Here is a 27,465-nt window from a genome sequence, read left to right as displayed (position 1 = left end):
AGAGAGAGAGAGAGAGAGAGAGAGAGAGAGAGAGAGAGAGAGAGAGAATGAGCGGGCAAGGGGCAGAGAGAGACAAAGACACAGAATCCAAAGCAGGCTCCAGGCTCTGAGCTGTCAGCACAGAGCCCGACGAGCTGCTTGAACTCATGAACTGCAAGATCATGACCTGAGCTGAAGTCGGATGCTTAACCAACTGAGCCACCCCAGGTGCCCCTATACAATTCAAGTTCTAAGTCCAAAACTAAAACAATTAGCTTCTAAAGAATAGTTTATTCTTACCAATGCATAAAGTAAATATAAATGCTACCTGAAGTTATTGTGGAAAATTGGTGGCTAAAAGCATAATAATAATAATAATAATAATAATAATAATAATAAACATAAACCTATAAAACATTTTGCTAAAGGTTTAGACAAGTTTTCAGAATGATGGAAATCCATGCACATGCCCCATGGCTCTAATTATGTGAGATCATGAACTGAGCTGAAATCAAGAGTCAGATTCTAACCTACTGAGACACCCAGGCGCCCCATATCTCATACATTCTATTCTGCCTTGGGAACAGCAAACAGCTAGCCCTCAAATAATGTACTTTTCCCCCCTTTCAGTGCTTCACCTTCTTTGTTTTATGTTACTGCCTCCAAAAAATCTAAATATTTCTGAATCATGAGTCTGATTGCTATCCTTTGATTCCATTTTATACTCTAACAAACATAAAAATGGTAAAAGAATGAACAGTTTCAAGAAAGAGTGGTTAGCAAGGCACAGAGGAGATGAAGGTTGAAATATGGGAGGAGATTTAATTTGGCGATTGGGAGTTTCCAGAAAGCTTTTCTGAAAAGAAGTTTCAGGGAAGTGATAAGGGAAACACTGAGCTGCAAGGGATTGAAGAGAAAATATTTACGGAGGAAAAACAAAAAGTATGTTTAAACAACTCTTCAAAGAATATTTTTGTTGAAGAAAACTAACTTTAACTCCTATTGGATAATATTAAGATATAGTCCCTCTGATCTAATTGACAACAATCATATTTTAAAAAATACATAGACAACTTGTCTTTTACTGAAACAAAAACCTATACCTATACAGCATATTTAGACCATTTAGAATACAGTTTTGCAACAAAAGACCTATTGCTAATTGGAATATCTGTGCACCATATCGATTTTTCATATTTATTCATTCAGATATTCATTATATAATTATATAAGCTACTAGTAAGTGTTCATTAACTTTCACTTATTATAATTATCATGTCTATTTTGAATGTCACATTCATATGTGAATATGACAAATAAATATTCTATTTAAGCTCAATTATTTTATAAGTATATTAGCTTGTTTAACATCTTTGTTCATAGAATATATTTTTCAAGCTTTGTATTAAACTTTTAAGATGATAAGTCTTTTGATAAACTGATCAAAGCTATGGGCCTGCTCCCTCCAAAAATAAACATGCATGCATTTATACCAAAATGTTCATGGATTTTTACCATATAATAGCATTTCATTTATCAACAACTGATATAGATAGGGACATTTTTCAGGAAAAAGAAACTTCAAAATTGTTCATTAGAACTAATTTTGAAGAAAATCTTTCCAAGAAATGTCACCCATTTTCTTTCTATCTTAACCAGATTATAGGCACTTTTATCTTGATGAATAAAGGCCATGATTTTAGACATAAATTATTACACTAAGTTTTCAAACTAATGTTTTCAAAGGGGAGGAAAGAGTTTGTTCCTATATGACAGGTTCCATACTCTGCTATATTCTTTCAGTACAGCTTTGTCTTTATTATTTCAGCCTTTCGGCTTTTATATTTACTACGTATGTGCCTCTAATAGCACTGTCTCTGCTTCCAGCTCATTTTACCTAACCTGGGAACCAGAAAACAGAATTCTGAAACTATATTCAAAGTTTAAATACAATAGGCTATCAGCAAGGTTCTGAGACACTCTTATTACACTGTATGGTCTTTATGATATTTATTTTTGGCTTTTCAACTCTGTCTCTCTTCAGGAACGTATCTATAGCCCAGAAAAGTGAGGTGGCTATGTATGTGGGCTTTATGGAAAAAAAAAATCTCTTTAAAAGATATGATGATCTCTTATGGTTCTTTAAGTAGTCCTAATCCAACATACCCTGAAGAAAATGGCCCTAAGGAATAAGCAACCTTTCTTAGTTACCTATTCTCTATTTATTACTCACAAGCTGTGGGTACATGTGCGTTTATATGTGCACACACAAGAGCGTGTATGTGCATTGAATGTGTGTGTACGTGTGTGTATGCTCAGTATAATGAGCTCCATGTTGAGTAATTAATATTTGGACTTAGGATGTAAAACAAATGAATGACAACTCATACATTTCACACTTTGCTACTGTAAATTATTCTCTGTGTGTGTCCTTCTCCAAATCATTGGATATATAAGACAAAACAGTGTCATCATATTTTATATATATTAGCATCAAATTGGATAACATGAAGAACATGTAGAATAAGTAACTATTATCTATATTATCCAATTTGATACTTGTGGATTGTGATGGTTCATTTTATGTATTAATATCACTGGGCTAATGGATGCCCAGATAACTGGCAGAACATTATTTCAGGATGTATCTATGAGGGTATTACTGGAAGAGATTAGCATTTGAATCAGTAGACTGAGTAAAGAAGATCTGCCTCACCAATGCAGGCAGGCATCATGTGATCCACTGAGAGCTGAATAGAACAAAAAAGGCAAAGGATGAATGCTCTTTGCTTGAGGAGAGGCATCCATCTTCTCCTGCCCTGGCACATTGGTGCTCCTGGTTCTTGGACTTTCAGGTTTGGACTGGAACTACCTAATCAGCTTTCCTGGCCTCCAGCTTTCAGACAACAGGTGGCGGGTCTTCTCAGCCTCCATAATTGTATAAGCCAATATCCCCAAAATAAATCTCTTTCTGTATACCTACTTATATCTTAGGGGCTCTGTTTTTCTGGAGAACCTGACTAATATATGCATACACTTTGGAAAAATTCCAAAATATTATTGAGAATAACCTTCTAGTCATCAAACTACAATAAGACAGTCTCTGGGCTAGTATTGGGAGGAAATCATTAATAAATAAGATCTCTTTTAGCTAGTATAATAATGTTATACAGAATATAACCTTTTTAAAAAAAATGTAATTAATTCCACATAAATGACCAGAAGGCCAAATCATACTGTTCTTATACAAGATTAAAGACAGTACAGGACAATACTGGCTTTATTTGCAGTACTTAATTGCTTTGGGTTACTATGCTTAAGACACTTCTTAAAGTTTAGTGATGGTAAAGGAAGTAGCCAAACCTATATAACAGAATCTTAATGCAAAAAATAATACACAAAGTTTTCAAATATGTAATTTTGGTAAGTCAAAAGACAGGTAAAGAGTAATAAGTGTTAGGGGCTCCTAGGTGGCTCAGTCGGCTAGGCGTCTGGCTTCGGGTCATGACCTGAGGGTCATGATCTAGCGGTTCCTGAGTTTGAGCCCCGTGTCGGGCTCTGTGCTGACAGTTCAGAGCCTGGAGCCTGCTTTGAATTCTGTGTCTCCCTCTCTCTCTGCCCCTCCCCTGCTCATGCTCTGTCTCTCCCTCTCTCTCAAAGATGGATAAACATTAAAAAAATTTTTAAAAAGAGTAATAAGTGTTCATAAATCATTTAATCTCCATAGTCAATTATACTAGTACTATAAAAAATTTCAGTCTGTTATTCAGTGTCCTTTAAGTCTGAATCTAAGTTTACTAGACTCTGAGATTGGCATTGCTTCTATTATAGGTTTTTCCAAACTGAACAAATGCCATGTATCAATCTGATACTTTTAACGAGCAATGCTTTAGGAATTAGATGTTAACATTTACAAAAAAAAGAATTAAAGAAACAATACCTCTGTGTGTTTTCCGCTTAGTTTTTCTTGCAAATGACTTTGAGAATGGGCTAATTTGCCAGAGCAGATTTCACGGGTCCCCCTTGCCACAGAAGTCAGGAATCTCTTTGGAGAATGGCTCCACCTTGAATGACCAGCATCTCCAGAATCTCTCTAGTTCTTCCTTCTATGTGCCCAAAAACCCAGAACCCGATACACTATCCCTTTTCCTACAGGGTTGATCTTTCCTCTCTTTGCTCAGCCGCTTTTGGAATAGACGTTTAATTTGGACTTTTTCCGATTTCTGAATTTATCCTACAACAAACATACTATTTTTGGTCCCTTTTTCTTCTCATCACTCATTGCTTAGAGCAAGGGACAGTTCACTCCATTTCTGAGCCAGCACAAGCTGCTAAACCCCTACTCAGATGATAAATCTGGGCCCTCAAACTGACTCAGAAAGCGTATTAAGACATAATCTAACCGTAAGGCCTTACACTGCATGAAGATGGTATATGGGCATGGAAATGGCTCCTTTAAGGAATTGCATAGGCCTTCCTCAACTAAATAATATTACCAGTAATTAGCTATTATCCACTACAATTTGAGGTTATCCTGATGGAAAATATCTTAGGATCATACAAGTCCCTATAGGGCTAAAGTACCTTCAGAAGAAATCAAGTGTAAAGTAAACCAGCAAAATCCTTATTCATATATATATATATATATATATATATATATATATATATATGAATGATACATATATCTTATATACATGTGTGTGTTTGTGTGACCTGTACTAGTTGTACTCCCCTAGTTAATCCCTCTACCAAGTTAGGTGTCTTCCTGATCCAGAAACTAAAAATTAAATATACCATGAATAAGAATCTGAGGTAAGATATGTTTATTTAAACACATAATTATCTACATCTCAGTGGTCCTTATGTGAAGACTACTAAAGCATGACAAATGACAGAAAGTCTGAATCACGGCAATATTATGAGAGGAAGCTTTAAAGAAATGAGAAAACTGTAAACCTATATCAACTCAATGTGTACAATATTTAAGAATACTGTTTCTTTGCTCTTGCTGTTTTTTTTGTTTTTTTCACTATAGAGAGTGATCTGCCATTTGGTTAACATAACTGCTGTTGACTCAAAGTAATTGTTACACCATGAAAGTGTGTGCAGGTTTTGCTTCTCTGTGTAATTCTTCCCTATTAGAGACAATTTAAAAGCAACTAAAGGAAGAAATATGTCTTCATTTCTCTGGCATCACAGAATCCACTACAGAGGGACCTGAGAGATCCACTGTGTCCTAGAAGTTACTCAGGGAAACTGCAGCAGCACCAACAGCACCATGACCTTGATCCTTACAGGTATTCCACAACCCATGCTGATTCACTACTTCATTGGGACAGCTAGCTAAAAAGTAACCTGGCATCCTCATCAATAATGTATGAAGATTACGAAGACTCACTTTTTTTTAACAAAACACACAATATGTATTATGTATTTTCAACATTAGGTTGGATAGCAATGAATATTTGGCAAATGGAAGAAAAGGACACATAATCTCCTTTATGTATACATGTACAGATAAACACAAGGTAAACGCTATATATGAACCCATGCAAATGTGTGTCCGTCTGTGTATAATGTATATGCAGTTGGGTCTATCGAAAAATCATACACCAAGTATCCATAACAAATTACTTACATATACCTGAAGATATGAGCAATGGATATTACACTTAGAAATGTATGGCTCAGATACTTGCAATTTTTTTTTTAATTTCAGTAAGATTTTGGAAAACAATCTTATTTCTTACCTACATTTCCAGTCATTAAGTATGAATTCTGAAAGTCCATCATCCCCATTCCAACAATGTGTATAAAATCTTCAATCACCTGCATTAATTCTATAGAGCCAGGATAAATCTACAAAAATAAGCAAGGGTTAGAAGGAATAAAAAGTCTATATAGTAGAATATGTAACAGGAATAACAAAAACTACATAATGAGGTCATAAATGAACTCTGGTTTACTTGAAGAAAATTCTGCACCTGGCAACAGTTGTGTTTTTGAACCACGGGCTGAGAATGATACCAGGTGTCACACGGCAAGAGCTTCGATGGTGATATGATGCAGTGATTAATCTCCCATAAATCTAAGGAAACTAAAAATATCTAACAGATTGTATACTTGGAAATTGTCTGTCCTTACTTTTGATGGGATCTTTTCCTCACCTAATTATGACATAGAACAAACACTGAAATCTTGAGGCTTTTTGCTTTTTTTACTTAGCATCTATATGATGGACATTGGAAGAAAACACAATTATTATTGTCATCGTGAAGATATTTACAAACTATTAAGTTCATTCAGTCTTGGGAGGGGCATTTACTTCCATAGCTGTCATAGCCATGATATGAATAGCAATGTTAGCAATAATTTCAGGATCATGATAATAGTGCTAGTGTTGGTGCTTCCCTTGTATATATACAAAGCAAATCCAACACCATGCCACCTCACGCATTGCAAACAGAGGAGTTTTTCTCCTAAACAATCTGATTCTGGAAATAGTTCATAATGTGTAGGAAGTGAAGGCCATTTAAAAAAAGGTCATATATGACTGTTAGTATGCGTAACCCCTAATGTTTATAAAGTCAGCCTGCATTATATAACCACATTAGAGCAGAAAAGTCTTTTGAAGTTAGGTTCATTTCTTTTAGCCATTCAGTACCACTGCCACTTCTAAGCATGAAAAAATTAAGTGGATTAGAGTTGTAGTGGCTTTATCTTTGCAAAGCCTAGTGCAGAAGGGTAAGAGACAGTCTGATTAGCAGAGAAACATACAGTCAGAGCTAGAAGGGGACCAGAGTAGGAGGAAGACACATTGGGCAGGGTGAATAGCAGGTGTGGTGTGTAAAGTCGACTGAGCCCAGCTAAAATGCAGATACTGAGGGTGCATAGTATAGTCACCCACATATATTTGAAGACAAGAACAATGGCTATGACACTTAGAAATCTGTGGCATAGATACTTGTAAATTTTTTAATATTGGAAACATTTGGGGAGAGATGTTCTTTCTTAACTAGTTTCCAATCATTAAATATGAATTCTAAGAGTTCATCATCATCATTCCAAAAATCTGCATGAAATTTCCATCAGCTCCAAGCTTTCTGCTACTACTATATTTTTTCTACTATTTTTGTGTAGGTGTATATGAGTGTGTGTCATGTAAGGGTAAACACAAATTTAAAATAAGAAGCTTAATTCTCCCGGCTGAAAATGAGACCCTCTCCCAGCCCCACATCTTTCATTTGCTTTCTTAAAGCATTTGCTTTTGAAAACTAATAATTGATAAATTCTTTCTCTGTCTCTTTGAAATGTATTTAAATGTTTTTAAAAAGCTAAATAGACTCTTACCAGCTTAAAGACCCAGGGATGTCTTTCAGAGAGAGACAGAGGTGATAACAAATAAGACAGGGCCTCTGTCTCAGTTTCTAGGTAAATGTAACTTCAGCAGGCACCTTGCTCTAAGCTGTAAAACTACCTTCATGAAGATAGAAAAAGTTTATTTTTTCTTTCTTTGGATAAAGCCAGTTAACTAGCAAGTGGTCACCCCAATTACCAGGTAAATTTGAGATGAACTATGTGTGACAAATGGAGTCCAACCTTTGTGCCACCAACCTGGAGTCTCATTTCCCACGTGGCTGCATTTGAAGGAATACCTTTTAGTAAAAGCTACAAAATAGTTGTTTTTTTTTAAGCTTCAAATAGTTACCTTTAAAAAGTAATTAAAGAGTATCACTACTGAAGAATTTAAAAATAAGGACATAGCTAACTCAAAATCACAACTAAATAGATGGATTATGGATTCAGGACTTTCCATTGAAGAAAAGTTGTGCTACCATTCATTATTTGTTCAAGTTGGGACGTCACAATAAATAATGTGATCCAATGAATTGCAGTCTTGTTTTTAAAAGGGTATTATATATTTGTTCTAAATATAGCCATAATTAATAGTCTCCAGCATTCTGGAAGGATGTGCTTAGTCTCTGCAGCTGTATTCTAGGGAAAGACACTATTTCCTTACAGTGAGTGAATGAGGCTCTCCTCTAGAAGTAAGCCAAGGACAAATATATAATTCAAACTAGCAGAAAAAGATAAATTCAGGGTCTTAAACTAAGGAGTGATCTTTTTTTTTTTTTTTTCCTATGGCCAGAAGCACAGAATTTGTACCTGATAATGAGCTAGACCCACACTGGACTATTTTTAGAGTCCCTATCATACAGGAATAAAGGGCATGCTTTGCTCCTGAAGGCCCAGAAGATGATTATAAGGGGAGAAAGGGATAGATGGCTCACTTGAATCTCAGTAAATATTCTTATTTTCAAGATCACATTGTTCTCTTGGAGTTAGCAAAAGTGAATCAGAAAACTTAAAGAATTCAAATAGTCAAATTAAATCTCCACAGTATTTTTAAAAACATGTTTATTTTCCCTTTCTTAACCTCTAACCCACTTATTTTTGTAATTTAGAAAAAAAGTGTTATTAACCACACATAAATCAGTATAGCACAAATGGCTTTGAAAGGCATTTTAAAACACTAATTAAATCAATAGGGTCACTTGCTACACTGATCATGCATGGCAGAAATAGAAAAAAAGCAGAATACAAATTCTCTTATGATAACTCATTTTTACAATTCTTGGCTTTGAATCCAAATGCACATCTGCATGTCTGATCCAGACTCTACATAGTGCTATAGTAAATGTAAATGATTTTCCTTGTCAATACCCCCCAGTTTGGTTTGTAATATGTGCTTTTGGATTTGCTCTTTCTCCCATAGTCTGTAGATAGGACAGACTATGGTTGGTAAGGCATATAGTTATTATGTACTGATACCTCAATGTTACAAATTACTCAAACCTGTCCAGTGTTTTCACATTCATAATACTCATTCCATTAATTGTTAGGATAGAAGAGATCACTTATTTTCTCTAAAATAAGTATAACACAACCTAGGATGACTTCTAAGTGTCTAATCAAAGTCTCCTTTTATGTTCTGGGAACAGAAAACCATTAGTTTCTTCACATATTTAAAAAAAATTTTAACGTTTATTTATTATTGACAGACAGAGAGACTCAGAGCGTGAGCAAGGGAGGGGTAGAGAGAACAGAGACACAGAAGGTGAAGTAGGCTCCAGGCTCTGAGCTGTCAGCACAGAGTCTGACACGGGGCTCGAACTCACAAACTGTGAGATCATGACCTGAGCCAAAGTGGGTCGCCCAACAACTGAGCCACCCAGGCGGCCCTCTTCACATATTTTTAAAGCTTTCTTTAGCCAACTCTGTTTTAGGTTTTGAAACAGCTCCAATCTTACCTGTTGTGCATCCTCCCATTTTTCCTTGTTTTCTTCATCTAGAAGGTTGCTAACTATTTGAAAGAAGTTCTGCAAATTAAATTAGATAAAGGATTTAATGTTACATGAGAGAATACACTTTTCAAAAACAACCATTCGAACTGATTATGTGGTAAGGATGTACACTCTTTGCCATATTGTTTCATGACCCTAACATATTCTAGAAGAGCTTGGAGGGCCATTTCTCAGCACCATACTTCTGCGATTTCTATGTAACTTCGCATATATACCTCAGAAGACAACAGAATAGGTAAATTACTTATGTTTACCTATAATTATTTCTTCCATTACAGTCTTTATATTGTATTCTGTCATACCATCAGATAATTATTCCTCACAAGTAAGTTTTCCTCCTTCGGCAGTGAAAATCCCTGTGTGTGTCTAGTTACAAGTTATCCAGTTAACTGTGAACCATGATTGCTAGTTCCACTGCTGTTTTGAAGAACACTGTAGTGAAGACACAGACTGTGGGCAAGGCTGAAGTGTGTGACAGGCTTCCTCATTTGGATCCGGCCTTGCCCTTCCGGGCTATTTTTCTTTGGCTTTTATCACTACGTACTACAAAGATCACATGGACTTTTCCAAGTACCTAGCAGATAGCACACAGTAAGTGCTCAAGAAATTCTAGCTATTTCAAATGATTATTCTTTATGCTACCTTTTGCCAGCAAGCCAAAATGGAAGAATTGGAAGACACCATAGCACGTTCCTATTCAAGCGCCAAATTCTTGCCATCACCTTTCTGGCCTAACTGCTGAAGACCTACTGGCTTTCCCTTGTCTAGCTGTACCCCCAGTGAGTTTGTGGTTTTCCCTTTCTGTGCAGAGAGGACATCTGGGCACTCACTTTTTATTTCTCTCCTAAACAAGGGCAGAGACCAGGGCTCTGTTCAGTTCATCGATATTAGTGCCCATTTCACACGTGAGGGATCTCTCGCAGAGAGAGACCTCCCTGTCCTCCCACATGCACTGTGTCTTCTGAACACAGGAGCCAGGAGAGGAAGACCAGAGCGCCTGTTGAAAATGAATAGTGACTTGGGGTCACAGGAACCTTAGAAGTGCAAAGTCAAGCCATGACATTTATCTTAAGCTACACGGACAGTGGTCCCTTGGCTGTGTCTTCAGAGCCCATCTCTTATGCCTGCTTTGTATGTAATTTAGCAGGAGCACTGCCTCATACTGATACATCAGCTCAGGGCAGGACTCCCTTGAGGGGGAAATAATCGACATTTTTTTTAGCCTTAGCAGCCTTCCTCTCTATTTGAATAAAGAGGTATTTATTCAAATTCCAAATAAAGTCACCTGGGTGTTTTTGTTAGAAAACAAAGCTGCTTCATTTCCTCTTCTCTTGTGTTTTGAAGCTGTGAGTATCTATATTTAAATGCCTTATTTGTGCTATTTATTTTAATAGTTCCTGGTAATCACATGGTTGAAACATGTTTCAAGTCGTAACCTCTGCAAAAGTTACAGAATATTTTACGCAACTCTTGAGAAAACTGCAAGTCTGCTTTAGACCTGTTTTCAATTCGTTTAACCTTTTTGTACTACCAGCCATTTTTTCCACTTAAAATTTCCTGGTTGGAGTGATAACATTTTAAGGGCTTAGTCCATTCAGCTGTAACTCTACCTATGGGCAGAAAGAATTAACCTTCCGAGTTCTCCAATTGCCTATGGCTGGTTAACTCAGTAGGGGACATGGTGCTAATGAGGCAAAAGTTGCAGATTTCATCCCTGTACATGCCAGTTAGCTGTGCTGAGGTCCATGACCACAGTCTGTGTCCTGACCCCTGCCAGCTTTCACACAAATGCAGGCTGCTGCTAACAAGAGACACCAAAAGAACGGGAAGCAATTTGTGCAAATGCATCTCCATTTCTGAGAAAACATTTCACAAAGCATGTTTTACTGATAGTGGGTCAGTGACTCTGGGCTGTACATGATAGCCAGTGAGCACACACGATTCCTGGATCAAAGTGATCAACTTAGAGTTCAATCTTTTTTTCCTAAATTGCCAAAGGGCATATATAAAAAACACAAATTACCAAAACATACATTCAACTGAACAAACAGAGAGTATAAGAAATGTTTTTGTATCACCTTCCAAGGCAATAAATTAGACTTTGCTAAATCAGGGTGGAAAAGTAGTACAGAATAAAGTTCTCCTTCTATCTCCCAGTCAATTGGACTGGAAATGATCCCTTGTGAGACCAGGCAGGGCACAGTGAGCTAAGCCTGAAAATCCAAGGAGGGAGAGGAGGGCGCTTACAGGCGGATTGTCTTTCTTATGTGCCAGTGTGTCCTTAGCACATACAACGCCTTGTCCTTGGCAGGTATTTAATGAAGTCTTAGCTTAAAGGAAATAATGAAGTCACACAGCCACTACATGTCAGCTTCTCTAACAAGGCTCGGGCATCATTCCTTTGAGCTGACCCTGCTCTAATCTACCAATTCACTTTGACATTTGCTCAAAGATCAGACTGATAGAACACAGCAGAATCAAACATAACAGTATTTTTTGAAAAGGGGATTCATAACATTTTAGGCCACTTGATTGAATTTTTGAAAAAAGCATGAAGCAACTTCCATGGCAGCAGATGCACTAGTCACTCGAGTTCTTTAGGAAATCTGCTAATTCTGGTAATCTCTCTTTTGGGGATTTACAGGTCAGGTCATTACGTGAGCTCCTGAGTTGGCATCTAACAGTAGGTTTGTGTTTTGTTTTGTTTTGTTTTTATCAGCCCTGATCTCTATGGCCTAGACTGTTCTGAAAAATTAAGTGTCCTTGGTCGAATCGAAGTTTGGAGTGTGAGCTGGGCAGACCAGGTTTAAAACTTTCCCAACATTTATTAACTGTGTGGTTGTAGGCTCATGTGGCCCATCTATGCTTTCTTTCCCTTACACATAAGATAGAGAGGATAATAGCTGCCTGCCAGAGCCATTGTGAAGCTTAGAGCTAATTCTTAGCACAGTATCTGACACATGGTAAGTGCTCAATATATGGTGCCTTTATGATTTTATTCCCTTCATGTTATCTTTTTTATGACCGGTGGCATGATTTGGATTTATGGCCACATTATGGTGAATATGCACCTATAATGCTGCTATAGACTTTCACAACCACTGGCGCTCTCTTCTCTCTTTTATAGCCTCTTTCTCTCCAAGCAGTATATAGAACACAGAAATTATTCATCACTAACTTCAGGGCCTATCGTTTGTTCTGGAGAAAACTCTCCTTCCTAAGAGATATGCTCTGCTCTGCTGGCGGGGGCGGTGGTGGGTGTCAGTATTGTTATTATTGGACACCTACTGTGTGAGAAGCATTGTGCAAATGTTTGTTGGACACAAAGGTCAGGGGACATAACTTTTCACATATTCCTTGCAGGATGTATTACGAAAATCAGTGCAGTAAATGTCTGTTATAAAGAGAAGCCATAAATGTTTCTGCCACATTCAAAGTGCAAATCCTAGGGGCGCCAGGGTGGCTCAGTCGGTTGAGCGTCCAACTTCAGCTGAGGTCATGATCTCACCCAGTCTGTGGGTTTGAGCCCCATGTACGGCTCTGTGCTGACAGCTCAGAGCCTGGAGCCTGCTTCAGATTCTGTGTCTCCCTCTCTCTCTGCCCCTCCCCTGCTCATGCTCTGTCTCTCTCTGTCAAAAATAAACATTAAAAAAAATTAAAAATTAAAAAAAAATCAAAGTGCAAGTCCTAGATTTGGCCACATGAGACTAAAAGTTTATTTTATGGAAAGTGGTAAATAATTATTTGTTTTACATTTTATTGGCTTCTGCTTGACAAATTTCTCACGTACCATATAAAATTTTCTATAAATAAACTGAAGCACATCTGAGCATTTAACTTTTGCTGAATTCCATGTGGGAACAGAATTATAGATTACGCTAGTGATCTGAGATATCTGAGCTCCAGGAAATGTGTTCTCCTCCTCTTAACCCATCAGCAAAATGCTTGGGCACTGAGAGACAAATACAAGCCCTAAGGAATATATTTAATAATGCAGAACTGAAAGTTTTAAGAAATCACGATGGTCCTGACTAGAAACATAGGAGGACCATAAAAAGGTTTATAGGTTAAAGAAGGAGACAGGGACAAGACATTAGGATAAGGATGCACAGAACAGGATAGGCCATTGATTCCCTAATCTGGAGAGCTGCAAAGCCATGTATGATCTAGTCTCTTCTAATGGCTCTAACTCTACCTTAAGCTATCCTGCCTCACAGACTCTATATTCTAGGTTCATCAGATGTCTTCATGTATCCCAAACTCTTTTCTGTTTAGCCTCTGGACCTATATAATGCTGTTCCCTTTCTTTGCCTGCTCTATTTCCTGTTCTTCACTTGAATAACTCTTTCTTGTCCTTCACTTCTGCATTCGTATAAGAGGGCCTATCAGATCACCACCACTACCACTACACTACAAGATCTGCAGCAGCTGTCGATATTTCACCCTGGTCCTCAGGTTTAAATTCAGCAACAACCAATGAAGAAGCCTGCCCTTCCCAAAATACATCTCACTCTTTGGTAAACAGAGCAAACCCTCCCTCCTGCTACAGCTGCTACTATCCCACCCCTGGAAGAATGCATTTGGTCATAAAAGTGCTGCTTTGTTCATCAAAAGAACGGCATAAAGAGTTATAAAAACATAACCCAGGCAGCAAAGCACAGGGGGCTTTGGCAAGGAAGAAGATTAGGGAAAGGAACATCAGCAGGTAGCTTTTTCGAAGCGCAAAAGAGCAATCATGAAGATCTAGAGTAGATATGAGAAAGGAACAGTGAGGGAAGACATGGAAAATACTTGAGAAACAGAATGCATCTACTTATTTTTTTATTGAACACCTACTATACACCTGACTGTGTTCTAAGTGCTTAGAATACCACAGTAAGCAAGGCATATGAAGGTTCCTACTCTCATGGAGCTTACACTGTAGTGGGTAGTGGAAGCCAATAAATAAATAAATAAATAAACAAGATGACTTCAGGTGGTGATATAAAAATAAAATGGTTTATGGGAATAGAGAGTGCCTGGGCGGGGGAGGGGTGTGTGCGTGTTTATGCAAGGCTGCTTTGGGTTGAATGTTCAGCAGGAAACACCTTTCTAATGAGGTGACGTTTAAGCAGAGAACAACAGAATGTTAAGAAGGAGGTCACCATGGGAAGACCTGAGGAAGAGAGTCCCAAGAAAAAATGGGAAGAGAAAGTACAGCTGCCCTGGGTAGAGGGGACAGTCCTGGTAAGTTTTAATAAACAAAAAGCCATTACAAACTGGAGTAGTCTTAAACGGGGAGGGGGGGGGGTTGGATGGGGTGTAGGAGGGAGAATATTAACACAGAATGGAAAAGATAGGCAAAAGGTCTGATAAAGTGGAACCCTGATTCCAGGCTCTAGTTATATGACATGAGTTTCATGAGAAATAAAAAAAATGTGACTTTGGCTGCTGAGTGGAAAACAAAGTGCCGAAGAGTGAGAAGGAAAATAAGGAGGTCAAAAAGTAGTCTGTCTTGCTTATTGAGGCAGAGATGATGGTAGCTTGGGTTAGGGAAGCAATATTACATGGTGACAGATAGCACAAGAGGGAAAGTACAGTATCAAAGATCAGTCTTTGGCTCCCAGCTCAGGCAATTTAGAATGATGATGCAGTTAGCCACGCTAAATACAAAAGAAGAAATGGCAGTGTTGCAAAAGAAGACAGTCAGCTTCATTTTGTTCAGTATACGAAGAGTCTATAATACATCCACGAGAAGAGGACCAGCAGGCTGTTTTAACTACAAGTTGGAAACTTAAAAGGTAAACATTTGTGAATCATTAGTCCTAGTTGAAAACTGGAGGCTTTTGGGAATAAAAAAAAAAAAATAAGAAAAGATAACTAGGAATAGAGTGGAAGGGGAAGAAGTCAAGATTAAAACACTGGTGACAGACTAGAAAGGAAGAGGAATTAAGTAAGAAGGATGAGCGATAAGGAGGTAGGAAGAGAAGCAAGAGTAAAAGATGACAGAATCAAATAAATTCAGAAAGAAGATACTCTACTGGGGAGATTAATCTAGAGAAGACAGATGAAACATTTAATAAGGGTAAAAATCCAAAGAGGGTTCAAGGTGTAGCACAGTACATCTCATGTATTTTTTCAGCCTCTATGCATGTAGCCAGTGACATATACATGTGGGATATACAAAACCATGAACACACCCAGATTATAGGTGAAGGCGTGGATAACGTGTCCAACTTCCTCTGATCTGGCTGTGACTCTACTTCTTAGTCTTCTATTCAAAAAAGCATACAGAAATGAAACTGAGTAACATCATCATACAAATAATCTCCAGTTTGTCATAATGTATTTTTTAAAAAACTAAACAACCCTTAAAGAGAATATTAACTATTTTTTATAACAGGTAAACAGACAAAATAACACAACTAATAAAATAACACAACTAAAGAGTCATGATACTGTGGTTTAAATCTTTTATCTACAATATTTACCTAAGCAGCACATCAACTGGCCACTGGCAATGAGAAACTATCAAGGTTTCAGGAAGGCAGGAGATTCTAACCAGGATGCCCCCTGGCAGTTTCTGGGACCAAAATATATAGGGAATATGAGATAAGAAACTGAGCCACTGGAAAGCCAGGGGATGAACGGGGGACAAAAGGATTAGGGTGTCAAGGTCAACAGGTCAGTCGTGGGATCCACAGCAGTCTGGGTGACCTGACTTGGCAAGCTGTGATCAGAAGGTTCCTCCTGCCAGCAGAGCTGAACTCTCCCAGCATGACCGCTGCAATCTGCCAGATCTAGAGGAATATAACAGCAGGTTCCTGAAGAAATATCCCTTAATGTTCATGAGTTTCAGGGGGAAAAAAAGCCAAAATCTTAAAGAATGCCTTTGTTGTTTTTTTTTTTTCTTCTTTAAGTCACACATCTCACAGAAACTCTGACTCATTTTGAAAACTACATCAGAACATTGTTCCAGGAACACTGGCTGTCTTTCACACTAATCTCGTTGCTCTGCCATGATGTAAAACAGTTTGGCCTGTGGAGTTTCTGAATAGCTTGGATGGGCAATTTTTTACACAATGCTACCAGTCTTTCTGGGCCAAGTTTAGGATCCAGTGCTCTAGCAAGAGGTAGAAGGGAGGGGATGCTTTGAGGTGCAGTGGATGGGGAGGCTAAGGGGAAAGAATCCATCCAAATTTCAGTGCTTTCAGGCATGAGATTGGCACTACTCTATGATCCTTGTTTAAAAAGGAAAGGTGAGGGGCTCCTGGGTGCCTCAGTTGGTTAAGCATATGACTCGTGGTTTCAGCTCAGGTCATGATCTTGCGGTTCCTGGGATGGAGCCCTGTATTGGGCTCTGTGCTGTCAGGTTCTCTCTCTCTTCTTTCTCTTCCTGTCTCTCTCTCTGCCACTACCCCCCACCAAATAAATAAATAACCTTTATAAATAGGAAAGGTGAAAAAGTTAGTGATACAAATATGATAAAATATGCTAAGTATTATTAACCAGCGGTAGTCTGGTAGAGCAGCCAAAATTATACAAATATAACTCTGTGGTGAAATCATCCTCAGATCCAGACAGGGGCTGCTTCTTAAGAAGCCCAAATTTGGGCAGGCCCGGCTGATACATCAAAGGACCAGTGTGTGTAAGATGCATGCACATATCCTGAGTTTATCCCTGGCAACTCTATAGGTGGCCGCCACAGTAGGTTCTGTCCTGGTGTAAGATCCTGGGACATGCCTCTGCTAAAGGGAAATTCTCAGAGTCTGTCAAGATTCCCCATTATGGGCTGATCATGTCCACCCCAGATCTGTATGTTGAAGCTCTAACCCCCAGCAGTGTCTCAGAATGTCTCTATATTTAGAGACAGAACATTTCAAGAGGTAATTAAGTTATAATGAGGCTGTTAGGGTGGACCTTAATCCAATCTGATGAAAGTCCTTATAAGAAGAGGAAATCAGGACACACAGAGATATTAGCAGCCTGCACACACAGAGGAAAAGGCTCTGTGAGGTCACAGTGAGAAGGCAGCAATATGCAAGTTGAGGAGACAGGCCTCAGGAGAAACCAAACATGCCAACCGCTTGATCTTGGATTTCCAATCTACGAACTGTAAGAAAATAAAGTTCTATTACTTAAGTCCCCCACTCTGTGGTATTTGTTATGGCAGCCCTAGAAAACTAATACGTTCCCCAATAATTTTTTAAAAGAAAAATCTTTGGTAATAAAAGGAATCACAATAGGAAAATGCCTGTACCTTGTGCTAATGCAAATCTCAGTATTTTCTTAACTGCAAGGGAAATAATGAGAAATTCTGATGGGATAAAACTATTTATCAGATGTTTTATTGCGTTTTTGAAACCCAACCGGAATCATTTATTTCATTACATGGCATTTACTAATTGGTAGGCAGTACTACACATACTCTGGAAACTTCTTTGCCTCCCTTCCTCTTCCCACCTGATTGTTGCACAGACTTTGCACTCTCCTGTGGAGATGGTGAGTTTCCCTCAGCCAGCAGCCACCTTCTAAAGTTTGTTCTTGGTGGGATTTAATCACGTTGAGTTGTGAAGCAAGAGTTGTTGCTTAATATCTCACCCATTTAAGGAAATTATTTGGTGTTGAATTTCTTATTTTCACCTTTATAATAAGGGCAGGGTTTAAATACTACCTAGAAAGAGCTGTTAGTTCTACAGGGCTCCCTTTGCCACGCACCATAGGAAATCCTCTCAGGCTGTTAAGCATTGAAAATAGTAGCCGTTTATGACTTGGAGTGATTGTCAGCTGGCAGTTGTGGTCCTGTTCACAACTTGGTTCCCACTGAGCTAGAAATCCTGGTTATTGATGAAAGCCACTTTCTACATCCACCTGCTCTCTATCTTTCAAATGGCCTTGCAATGTCGACTTTAAGGACTAATGCTTCATTTCTGACTCCTATTTTCCTTGACACATTCTCTGCCCTTCTCCTCTGTGATAAGTGATTAAAAAGTACCCATACTTCCTAGGTGGTGCCACAAGAAACATCTGACCTTCCTTTCTTTGCAAGAGAGAGACCAAAGTACACAGGTGTACTGGCAACCCATACCTGTGATCCAGAGATACTTCAGGTTTTTGCTCCATCAGAATTTCACCTTCTCAGATAATAAAGGTAGCTACATTCCTTGAGCTTTTACTATGTGCCATGTACTATGTAAGTTTTACATATATAATTTAACTATGAGGTAGGTGATATTACCCCATATGATGAAAGAGAAAATTAAGTCATAGAGAGGTCAAATAACTTGTCTAGCATCCTATAGCTTGTAAGTGTCAGAGCTGTGACCTGAGGTCCAGGATTCTGCCTCCAGGGCAGGCACTCTTAATCATCACACTCTAATGCCTTCCCTAACTCCCCTACTTATGTTCAAGGAAACTATTAATATTTATGATTGCACAAAGTTCTTTGAGCAAAGGATTTCAAGGCACCAGGTTGTGCCTTGAATGCTAAAGCTGTGTCATGATTTCAACCCTAAGAGTCCTTGCTGGATATTATTTAGTCAAAAGAATTTGATTATTTGCACAGATGAGGCTTATCAGTACATGATAGTATTATATTATCATAGTAATAGTTGCTTCCACATTTATCAATCTAGTCTTTTGTATGCAAAAGGTAAAAGTGTCTCACACTGAAACCATGGGAGAAACAATGCCCAAGATCTCACTGGGTGACCTGCCACTGTTGATGGGCAGCATGAAGCAGGCCCACAGTGTAGCATACATGTTTGCTCATCAAGAGTTTTAGAAGAGAAGATGTTTGACTAATCTGAAATAACTAACTCTATTTTCCATTTAATTCCTTGGTCACTTAACTCTGAAAATTGTATTTAGAATATGGTTTGCATTTAAGAAAGAGACTGGAAGCTGAGGTTTGAGCTCTCTGTTTCATCTCAATGATTGGGAAATATATTTCTGAAGTCTAGGGGATGTGTTAGATAAACAAGTGACTTTCAGACATTAAGTGGTGACCTGATAGAGGGTTGTGACCAACTTTTCATAACAAAAAAGAAAAAAGAACAGAAAATTCCTGAGTGCATCACACACACTAAAGGTAAATATTATTTTGTAAAACTCCGGTTTTCAATTATATATGGAAGTGAACTGTGTATCCCACGGTGGGTCACAGTCAAAAGAATTTGCAAAACACTGATTTAGATCAACAGAAGTTTTGTTAGGAAACAGATGCCTGGATAGAGATCAGTCCATGCTTTCAGTGAGTTTGAGGGTCACAACACATGATGAGTTTTTGTGGATGCCTCCATTCTTTCCAAGATTTTCCTTCTTTATTCCCCAAATATAAATTATCTCAAGGGCCTCCCTTTCTTTCCATTAAAAGATTACTCATCCTTTTCTGACCCACTGTCATTAAAGCACGTTTTCTTCTTTCCTCACTTCTAGATCACTGCTGTAGCCTCTCCATGGTGTTCTTTCCCCCAATCTTCCTCTGTTCACTAATTCACCTTATCTACCTCTGCCAGATCATCTTTCCAAAAATATCACTTATAAAGAATCAAGTCCAAACCCTTCTCTGGCCTTGACTCTTCTGTCCTTATGATCTGCATTTTCCAACACACAACCTGTTTTCTAGAAACCTTGATCTTTTGAACGTGCCACACTCATGCCGTTTCTATGCCTTTGTTTACACAGTTTGATGACTGTCTCTGTGCTAAGCTTATTTCTCCAATTCTATTTCAAGTCCTAAATCTCCCACAAATTATCTTCTTACTGCTGCACTCCAGATCTCTATGTTTCTAGAACTTCTAGAAATGAAACATACTATACTTATATCTCTCTTCTTCATCACTATAGGCTACTCTCATTCATAAGGTTTTTTTTTTCTTCCCCATTCCATGATATTGTAAGTGGCTTGAGAACAAGGCCCATCTTTTACTTTTATGTTAAGAGTTATAATACTAGAAATAATGGAATTATGGAGTACCTATGTAATCTGCCAGAAAATTTACAATTTTTTTTTGCACAGATTATTATGTATTTAACCTGTATTATTGATAAGCTTCACAACAACCCTGGAAAACAGTTACTGTCAATCTTCTTTTTTCATGGATTCCATATTTGCAAATCAACTACTTGCTAAAATTTATTCATAACCCCAAAATCAAAACTCATAGTTCTTTTATGGTCATTCACAGACATGTAGATAGTGGGAAAAATTTGGGTCACCCAATGCACATGTAACCAGCTGAGGTCAAACATAGCAATGCTCTGACTTTTTGTTTCATTCCACATACTACAAACAAGTTCCTTTTTATGGCCAATTTAATCCCCAGGTTGGTTTTGTTTGTTTGTTTCATTGTTTTTAATGCTTTTTGTTGGTGATTTCATGGTTTGAAATGTTCCCCAGCACAGTGCTGAAGGACTATCTAGTATTCCTAAACTCAAGAAGACCATCATGTGCCTTAGAGAGAAAATGTATGTATTAGGAAAACTTTTTCTGGCATGAGTTACAGTTTCTTAGCTGTGAGTTCAATGTTAATGGTTAATAATTAAAACTTATGTCTTTTAGGGTGTCTGGGCGGTTCAGTTAAGCATTCGACTTTGGCTCAGGTCATCATGAGCTTGGCAGTTCAGGAGTTTGAGCCCCATATTGGGCTCTCTGCTGTCAGCTCAGAGCCCGCTTCAGATCCTCTTCTGTCCCTCCCACCTCTACCTCTCCCCCTCTCTCTCTGTTTCTATCTTCCTCTCTCCCAAAAATAAACAAGCATTTAAAAAATTATGTCTTTTAACAGTAACACACATAAAACAAGGTCATGCATTAACTGGTTGGTGAAAATGGTATAAACAGATTCTCAAAGGAATTTCATCCTGTATTTTCCATAGGAGTAAATCGTTCATTATTCATTAATTCAGTGTTTTATGCAACTTTATATAACTGCCATGAATAATGAGATTAGACCATACTACTATTTCTTCTTTATTTCTTATTTTGATATGAATAAATGAGGTAGAGAAATATTAAGTTATATGTTTGAAGACACCAAGATAGTTATTAGACAAGCTGGAATTTTAACTTGTATATGACTTATTTAATTCTGCCAAGCCTTAAAGTTCCAGTGTGTGCATTGCAAACTCAATCCTCTACTGACAGAATGAGACTCACTACACATTTTCCCAGGGGCTAAAAAATAAGTTAATGGACATGCTTTCCACTCTTTTTCTTTCTCTCTCTAAATTGGATGTTCTGAGTTGTGTGTGTGTGTGTGTGTGTGTGTGTGTGTGTGTGTGTCTGTGTGTGTGAACAATGTAAATTTCCCTAATATTATTATGTTATTCCCTTATTAATTCCTTCAACAAATATTGGAACCTCTACTATGCTTCAAGACATAATAGTCTTTCAACAAGCTTAAACTCTACTGCTGAAAAAAAGCACTGGAAACAAATAAACAGAATATTATGAGAGCTGTTACAATGTTATGTGAGAGATATACTATAAGCAGAGATATTTACAAGGTTTCAAGAGGCCAAACAATTAGGAAAAATTTGAATTATGCTTGGGATTTGATGAGAAGACTTTTGAGTAGAAGGGAGTTTTGAGCTGGATCTGGAAGAAACTTGCATCAGAATTGGAAGCAGGAAGGATAAACTACATAGAGGATGAACATAGTGAGACAGAGATATGGCAAAGCACCAGGGTTCGGAAAAGAACGTCTGGAGGGAAAAGACTTTTGGAATATCTTTTTCTACCAGTGTCCAAAAATAAAACTACTACCATGCTTTATAATTCCAAAACATACAAACACACTTTGCTGTTTCCCCAACTCTAACAGGTTGTAGCTACTCTATCTCATGCTCATCAATGCATCAAATCAATCTTGTGGTGAATCCAGCATTACTAGGCATTTTAACTAAAATGTCTTGCTCATAACTACATTGAAAAGAATGTATTTTCTTTAAATAGTTTTGGTTAATCTTTCTTTGGTCTTTGCTCACTTCCCAGTTTAAAAAAAGATGAGAAAAAAACATGTATTACCTATGTAAGCACTAATTTCATTGTTAAGATTCTATGTGAAATCTTGTTTGAGGAGGGGGGTGTTCTGGAGCTCAGCTGAGATCCAAAGATGGATCAGGCAAATGTCTTTTTCAAGGTTTAGTAGTGAGTAGTGAGTTCTAATAATATTAGATATAAAGAGATGCAGGAAAGAAAGTGCTATGAGAATTCAGAGGCCCAGAGTACCAAAAAATTACTTTAGACAAACTGGGACAGACCAATCCAGTCTGAAAGCCCAGAGGAGGCAAAGATCAAGGGCTAAGAACATACAGTGCATTAAAGAAGCGGGAAGTGGTTCATTTGGCACAAGTCTGTGAAGAGGAAGAGTAAACCATGCATTTGGCTATAAACGTAGGTAACTAACATACTGTGGATTGTACAGGAAGACAACATAAAGACTTTGGGTTGCCATTCAGGAGGCCTTTGAGCTCTGATGAAAGTTTCTGATCTAAGGAGTGACATAATCAGAGCTGTCTTGGGCTAACCAATAGGACTGTTACATACAAGATGAACAGAGATGTAGTTAAAGATCTGAGGGAGAATGAAAGGAAAAACACCATGGAAATAACACAGGCTGAGATAATTAATGGCTAAATTAGGATAACAGAAGTGGGAAAGGAGAGGAAGGAATGGTTAGAAGAGACACTGTGTAGGCACACCTATAAAAAAGGAAAATAAGGAAAAGTCAAGATAACATTTCAATTCCAGTGGAAAGACTGCTAAGTCTACAAAGAAAAGTAGAATATGCAAGAACACTTGCAATTCAAGATAAGTTTGGTTTTGCCATATTAATCTGAGGTGCTACCCGATCAGAAATGCCCAGAGCCCTTGGAAACAGAAGGGCTGTTTCAGAGACTGAAGTTTAAAGTAAGGTACAGGTGATGTTGAGTAAGGCTATAAACCAGAGATTATAATCAAGCAAAGACAATAAGTATGTATAAAGGATTTCTACAAAATGGTGAAAAGTAGAATAAAAGAGGTGCAAAACTGTCTGAGATATCAGAAAAGAGAAAGATCATTTTCAGATGGAGTTTGTGGCTTGCTGGTGTGGCATGCAGAAAGACTTGCTAGATCTGGGCTAGGATTTTGGCAGACAGAGATGGAAGAAGAAGGAATTCCAGAAGAGGAGGGCATTCCAGGGGTCTGAAGAGACACAAGTAAAGACAATGAAATAGAAAAAATGCAGTTCCTGTTTGTGAAGGGATGACTAGGACACCAATGTGCTGAGAATTTTGTGTAATGTCGAGGATTAATGAGAGCGTGGGATGGAAATGGAGGGACTTATTTCTGGCTATGCCAAAATGACAACAAAATAATCAGCCAAACTGCTCTATTTAAGTCAAGCCAGCTAATGTCCATGACTAAGCTTCTGGTTAAACTCATTGTTCATTGAGTCAATGCATTCTAATGAGTAGCTCAATCGAAATATGTTCCCAATATAACCTGGTAATCTTAATTCCTTCAGTTTCAGCATCTAAAAAAATCTTAAAGCCCTACACTCTTTGAAGGTTAAAGGAGGCCCTAGAGATTATTTGGGTCAGCATTTGCCTGATGTTTCAATTGTGAACATAAGTGTCTGAAGTTTTTTGAAATTACAACTTCCATTTTGCGTCAAGGTCTTCAGACATTTTTTAATGTAAACTCTAATGGATAGAATTATTTCAGAACTACAGGGAAGAGATCTACTTGGCTTTATTAATTTTGTAAACTTGGAAAACTGTTTCATTCTTTATTAAAAAAGAAGTGCTTGAAATGCTCAAATGATGAACAGTAATCTTCCATCCCACATATTTTTACAATTAAAACTGTATTCCTGGACGCTGGTGATATAATATAAAACGAAGCTCCAATAATTCTCATGGCAGTTGCTTTCAGCAATATATGCATATAATTTAAGTAAAACATGTACCTCTATACAAATCAGGGCATCAATATCATTTATAACGATTCCATGATTTCAAAAACTCTTCTTTTCCTCTTTCCCTAAATAGCTGATTAAAACAAAACAAAGCAAAACAAAACCAACCAACAAAACAAAACAAAAAACACACTCTGCACTCCCCAAGTGAAATGCAAATAAAATTCCCAAATGAAGAGCAGGCTGAAAGAAAACTACCTAATCCGGGAGTTTTGCCAAACTTTTATTTTAATGAACTTTATGCGGAGATACAGGAAGAACATTATGCTGGAAATGCAGAAATCAACTCAGCATTCTTGGCAGGAGTATATTTTAGCCTATAGCACAAAAAGAGTTAATCTGAAATGCAAACAGGAGCTGCATTAAATGTGCTTTGTTTGCCATTCAAGGAGCTTTGTTTTAATGGCAAAGGCAATACTGAAATTGGGTGAGTACTTAAACTTTATTATGGAAATAAACGATGTTGCTCTAGAAGTCTTCCATGACAAGAAAAACATGCTGTGAGGAGTTATTGAATTTTTATTTTCCTATCCAGAACAATTCTCTGTTTGCTTGAGATTTTCAGGCCATGGTTCCACAAAATTAAATATGGCCTTCCTCCTTCTAATAGCAAAACCCCAAACAAAACTTAAACTGTGCCTTCTTTGCATGTTATAGTTAATGTGCTTTCATTACGCTTAATGTACTTTTAATAGTCTCCTATGGCAAGATGGTGATATTAAATGTGGAAATAAAATATCCATGATACAACCTTGGATTTGCTATAGTGCCTTTTATCTTAGGGCTCAAACCACTTTACACACATTCTCATTCAGTATCTCCTTGAGGTGTATTATGTGCATTTTATGGTTGAGGACACTGAGGTATACAATGACTAAGGGAATTGAGGTCATTTCCAGAGCTCACACTAAGCACAACCTGAATATGTCTCCTGCAGCAGTGAGCACTCTCTCCCTGCAGGCCAGAATGTCTCCAAAGTAGCTGCAGCACTGGCTTCTCAGGGCCAAAACCTGAGACCATTTTCACTAGTCTTTTCCTTCAGGGGATTGTCTCTCTTACCTGGACTCCATCAGATGCAGGGATGTAACTTGCCCTTTTAAATGTGTCTGTCACATTTCTGAGAATTTCCACAGACATCAGAAGATCGCCTGCATAGAAATTTTTCCTCTGAGTTAAATCCAACAGTGTCTTGGTCACCTGGGACATTCCATCACCTGCCAGCATTCTTTGCCCCTTAGCAAGGTGTTCTTTGATCTGTGATGGTCAAAAGAACAGAATGAACATCAGAATCTTCATTACTATTAATTTACGTATCTTCACCAAACAAATTTATTTAAAATTGCAAAGTCAACTTTAAAATAGCATCGCAATAGTTGGGAGGATTTCAACACTGTAAATTTTGTGTATCTCACACTCAGATGGATAAGTATCTGGCATGAAAAAACCTAACAAGTGTATACACTTTGGCAGGCGTGACAGACTTGCCTTTTCTAGTACTCAGAACACACATTAGAATGCATTGGGGAAAGTCTGTATTAATTTGAGTTTTTAACAGAAGTAAAAAAGATACTTTTGCATGTGATAAACAAGTGAGATAGTTCAGCAAGGTGTGATCAAAGACAGGAGATCATAAACATTTCAAAACATCCATTTTTCAAACTTCCAGGTAAGATGGTGGAGTAGGAAGGCCCTAAGTTCACCTCGTCATTTGGATACAACTAGCTAACACCCACACCAGTGTAAATAACCCAGAAAATGACCCAAACACTGGCAGAACAAACTTTCCACAGCTAAATGTAGAGAAGAGGCTACATCAAAGAGGATGGGAAAGATCGAGACACAGGACTGTACATGGGAGGAGTTGAATAAGAGGGAGAAGAGACTGTCATACCAGGGAGCATGCACAGGGAAGATAAATCCCCATAACATTTGGCTTTGAAAACCAGAAGGCCAAATATTGAATTTCGTGAGTTCTTACAATCAGCAGTGCTTAAAACTTGGAACTGTAAATAAGTAGGAGAGCCAGGAGGGTGAGAGGAAACTGAATTCCTTCCCTTAAAGAGACAACACAACAAACAGCCCCACAGAGATACAGCAGAGAAGCAGCAGTCTGAAAAACACCTGGGGTTTACGGGAGGAAAATTTGTATACTAATATCAGAGCTTGTGCTGGAGGGGTAGAGATAATTGGTAGACTTCTCCAGGAACAAAGGAGCTGGAATGCTCCATTTCCCTCCCATGCCTTCCAGCATAAGTATACAGCCACCTTTAGGAAACAGCTCCAGGCCAACAACACTCACTGCCCAACTTGCTAACAGTGCACCATGCCAATGCATTCTCTTGCAGACACTCTACCTCTAACCAGGACTCCAGTCCAGCTCTCCTCCCATAGCAGAACCACACAAACCTTCCTGAGACCAGGCATTCCACCTGTGCACTTCTGCACATGTACCCCCTCCAACCCAGCCTGCCTTGGTCCCCAGCAGCTGTAGGTTCCCTCCCATTTGAACCTTGCTGGCACCACATGCCTCCTCCCACATTCTCCTTTATTTTGGTACTACTGCATCTCTGGCAAATGCCTGGCCTGAATCAACTTAAGCCCAAGGCAGTCCCAGAGTGGTCAACTAACAACACAGGGATCAAACCCTGCCCACAACAGGCAAGAGAGCCATTGCAGACTATGGGACTGAGGCAAAAGTGGCTCAACTACAACAGTAGGATGCACACAACACACATAGGAGATACACCTGAAGCACCAAGTTCTGGTGAACAGGGGACCTTGTAATATGACCTCTTCTACATAGGCCACTACTTTCAAAGAACAGAAGTAGTTAACTTTCCCAGTACATAGAAACAGACACAGAGAGTTAGAGAAAATGAAGAGATAGAGAAATATGTCTCAAAAGAAATAACAGGACAGAATCATAGCAAGAGACCTAAATGAAATGGAGATAAGGAATATGCTGATAGACAATTTAAAGTAATGGTCATAAAGTTACTCATGGGACTTGAGAAAAGAGTGGAGAATCTCATTGAGATCCTTAACAAAGAAACAGAAAACATAAAAAAGAACCAATCAGAGATGAAGAACTCAGTAATGAAATAAAAATTACAAAAGATGGAATAAATAGTAGACTAGAGGAAGCAGAAGAATGGATTAGTGACCTGGAGAAGAAAGAC

The 27,465-nt window shown here is 38.2% G+C and overlaps 1 protein-coding gene across 3 annotated transcripts in view; it reads right to left on the bottom strand.

Annotated features, from left to right (window-relative positions):
• Nucleotides 1-27,465, bottom strand: part of ADGRB3 (adhesion G protein-coupled receptor B3) — a 743,632-nt gene that overhangs the window by 341,592 nt on the left and 374,575 nt on the right. For all 3 annotated transcript variants that reach the window (XM_040473868.1, XM_040473867.1, XM_040473869.1), the window contains 3 exons: nucleotides 25,346-25,540; nucleotides 9,291-9,359; nucleotides 5,730-5,838 (listed from right to left, as the gene is read on the bottom strand). In XM_040473868.1, the coding sequence (XP_040329802.1) occupies nucleotides 5,730-5,838; nucleotides 9,291-9,359; nucleotides 25,346-25,540 (373 nt within the window). The remainder of the gene's footprint in view (nucleotides 1-5,729; nucleotides 5,839-9,290; nucleotides 9,360-25,345; nucleotides 25,541-27,465) is intronic.

Source organism: Herpailurus yagouaroundi, unplaced genomic scaffold (genome assembly GCF_014898765.1).
Source record: "Herpailurus yagouaroundi ecotype Mexico unplaced genomic scaffold, PumYag 139, whole genome shotgun sequence".
In the NCBI taxonomy this organism is placed as follows: Eukaryota; Metazoa; Chordata; class Mammalia; order Carnivora; family Felidae; genus Herpailurus; species Herpailurus yagouaroundi.
The sequence above is the reverse complement of the archived record's forward strand: the minus strand, read 5'-3'. Positions and strand labels throughout refer to the sequence as shown.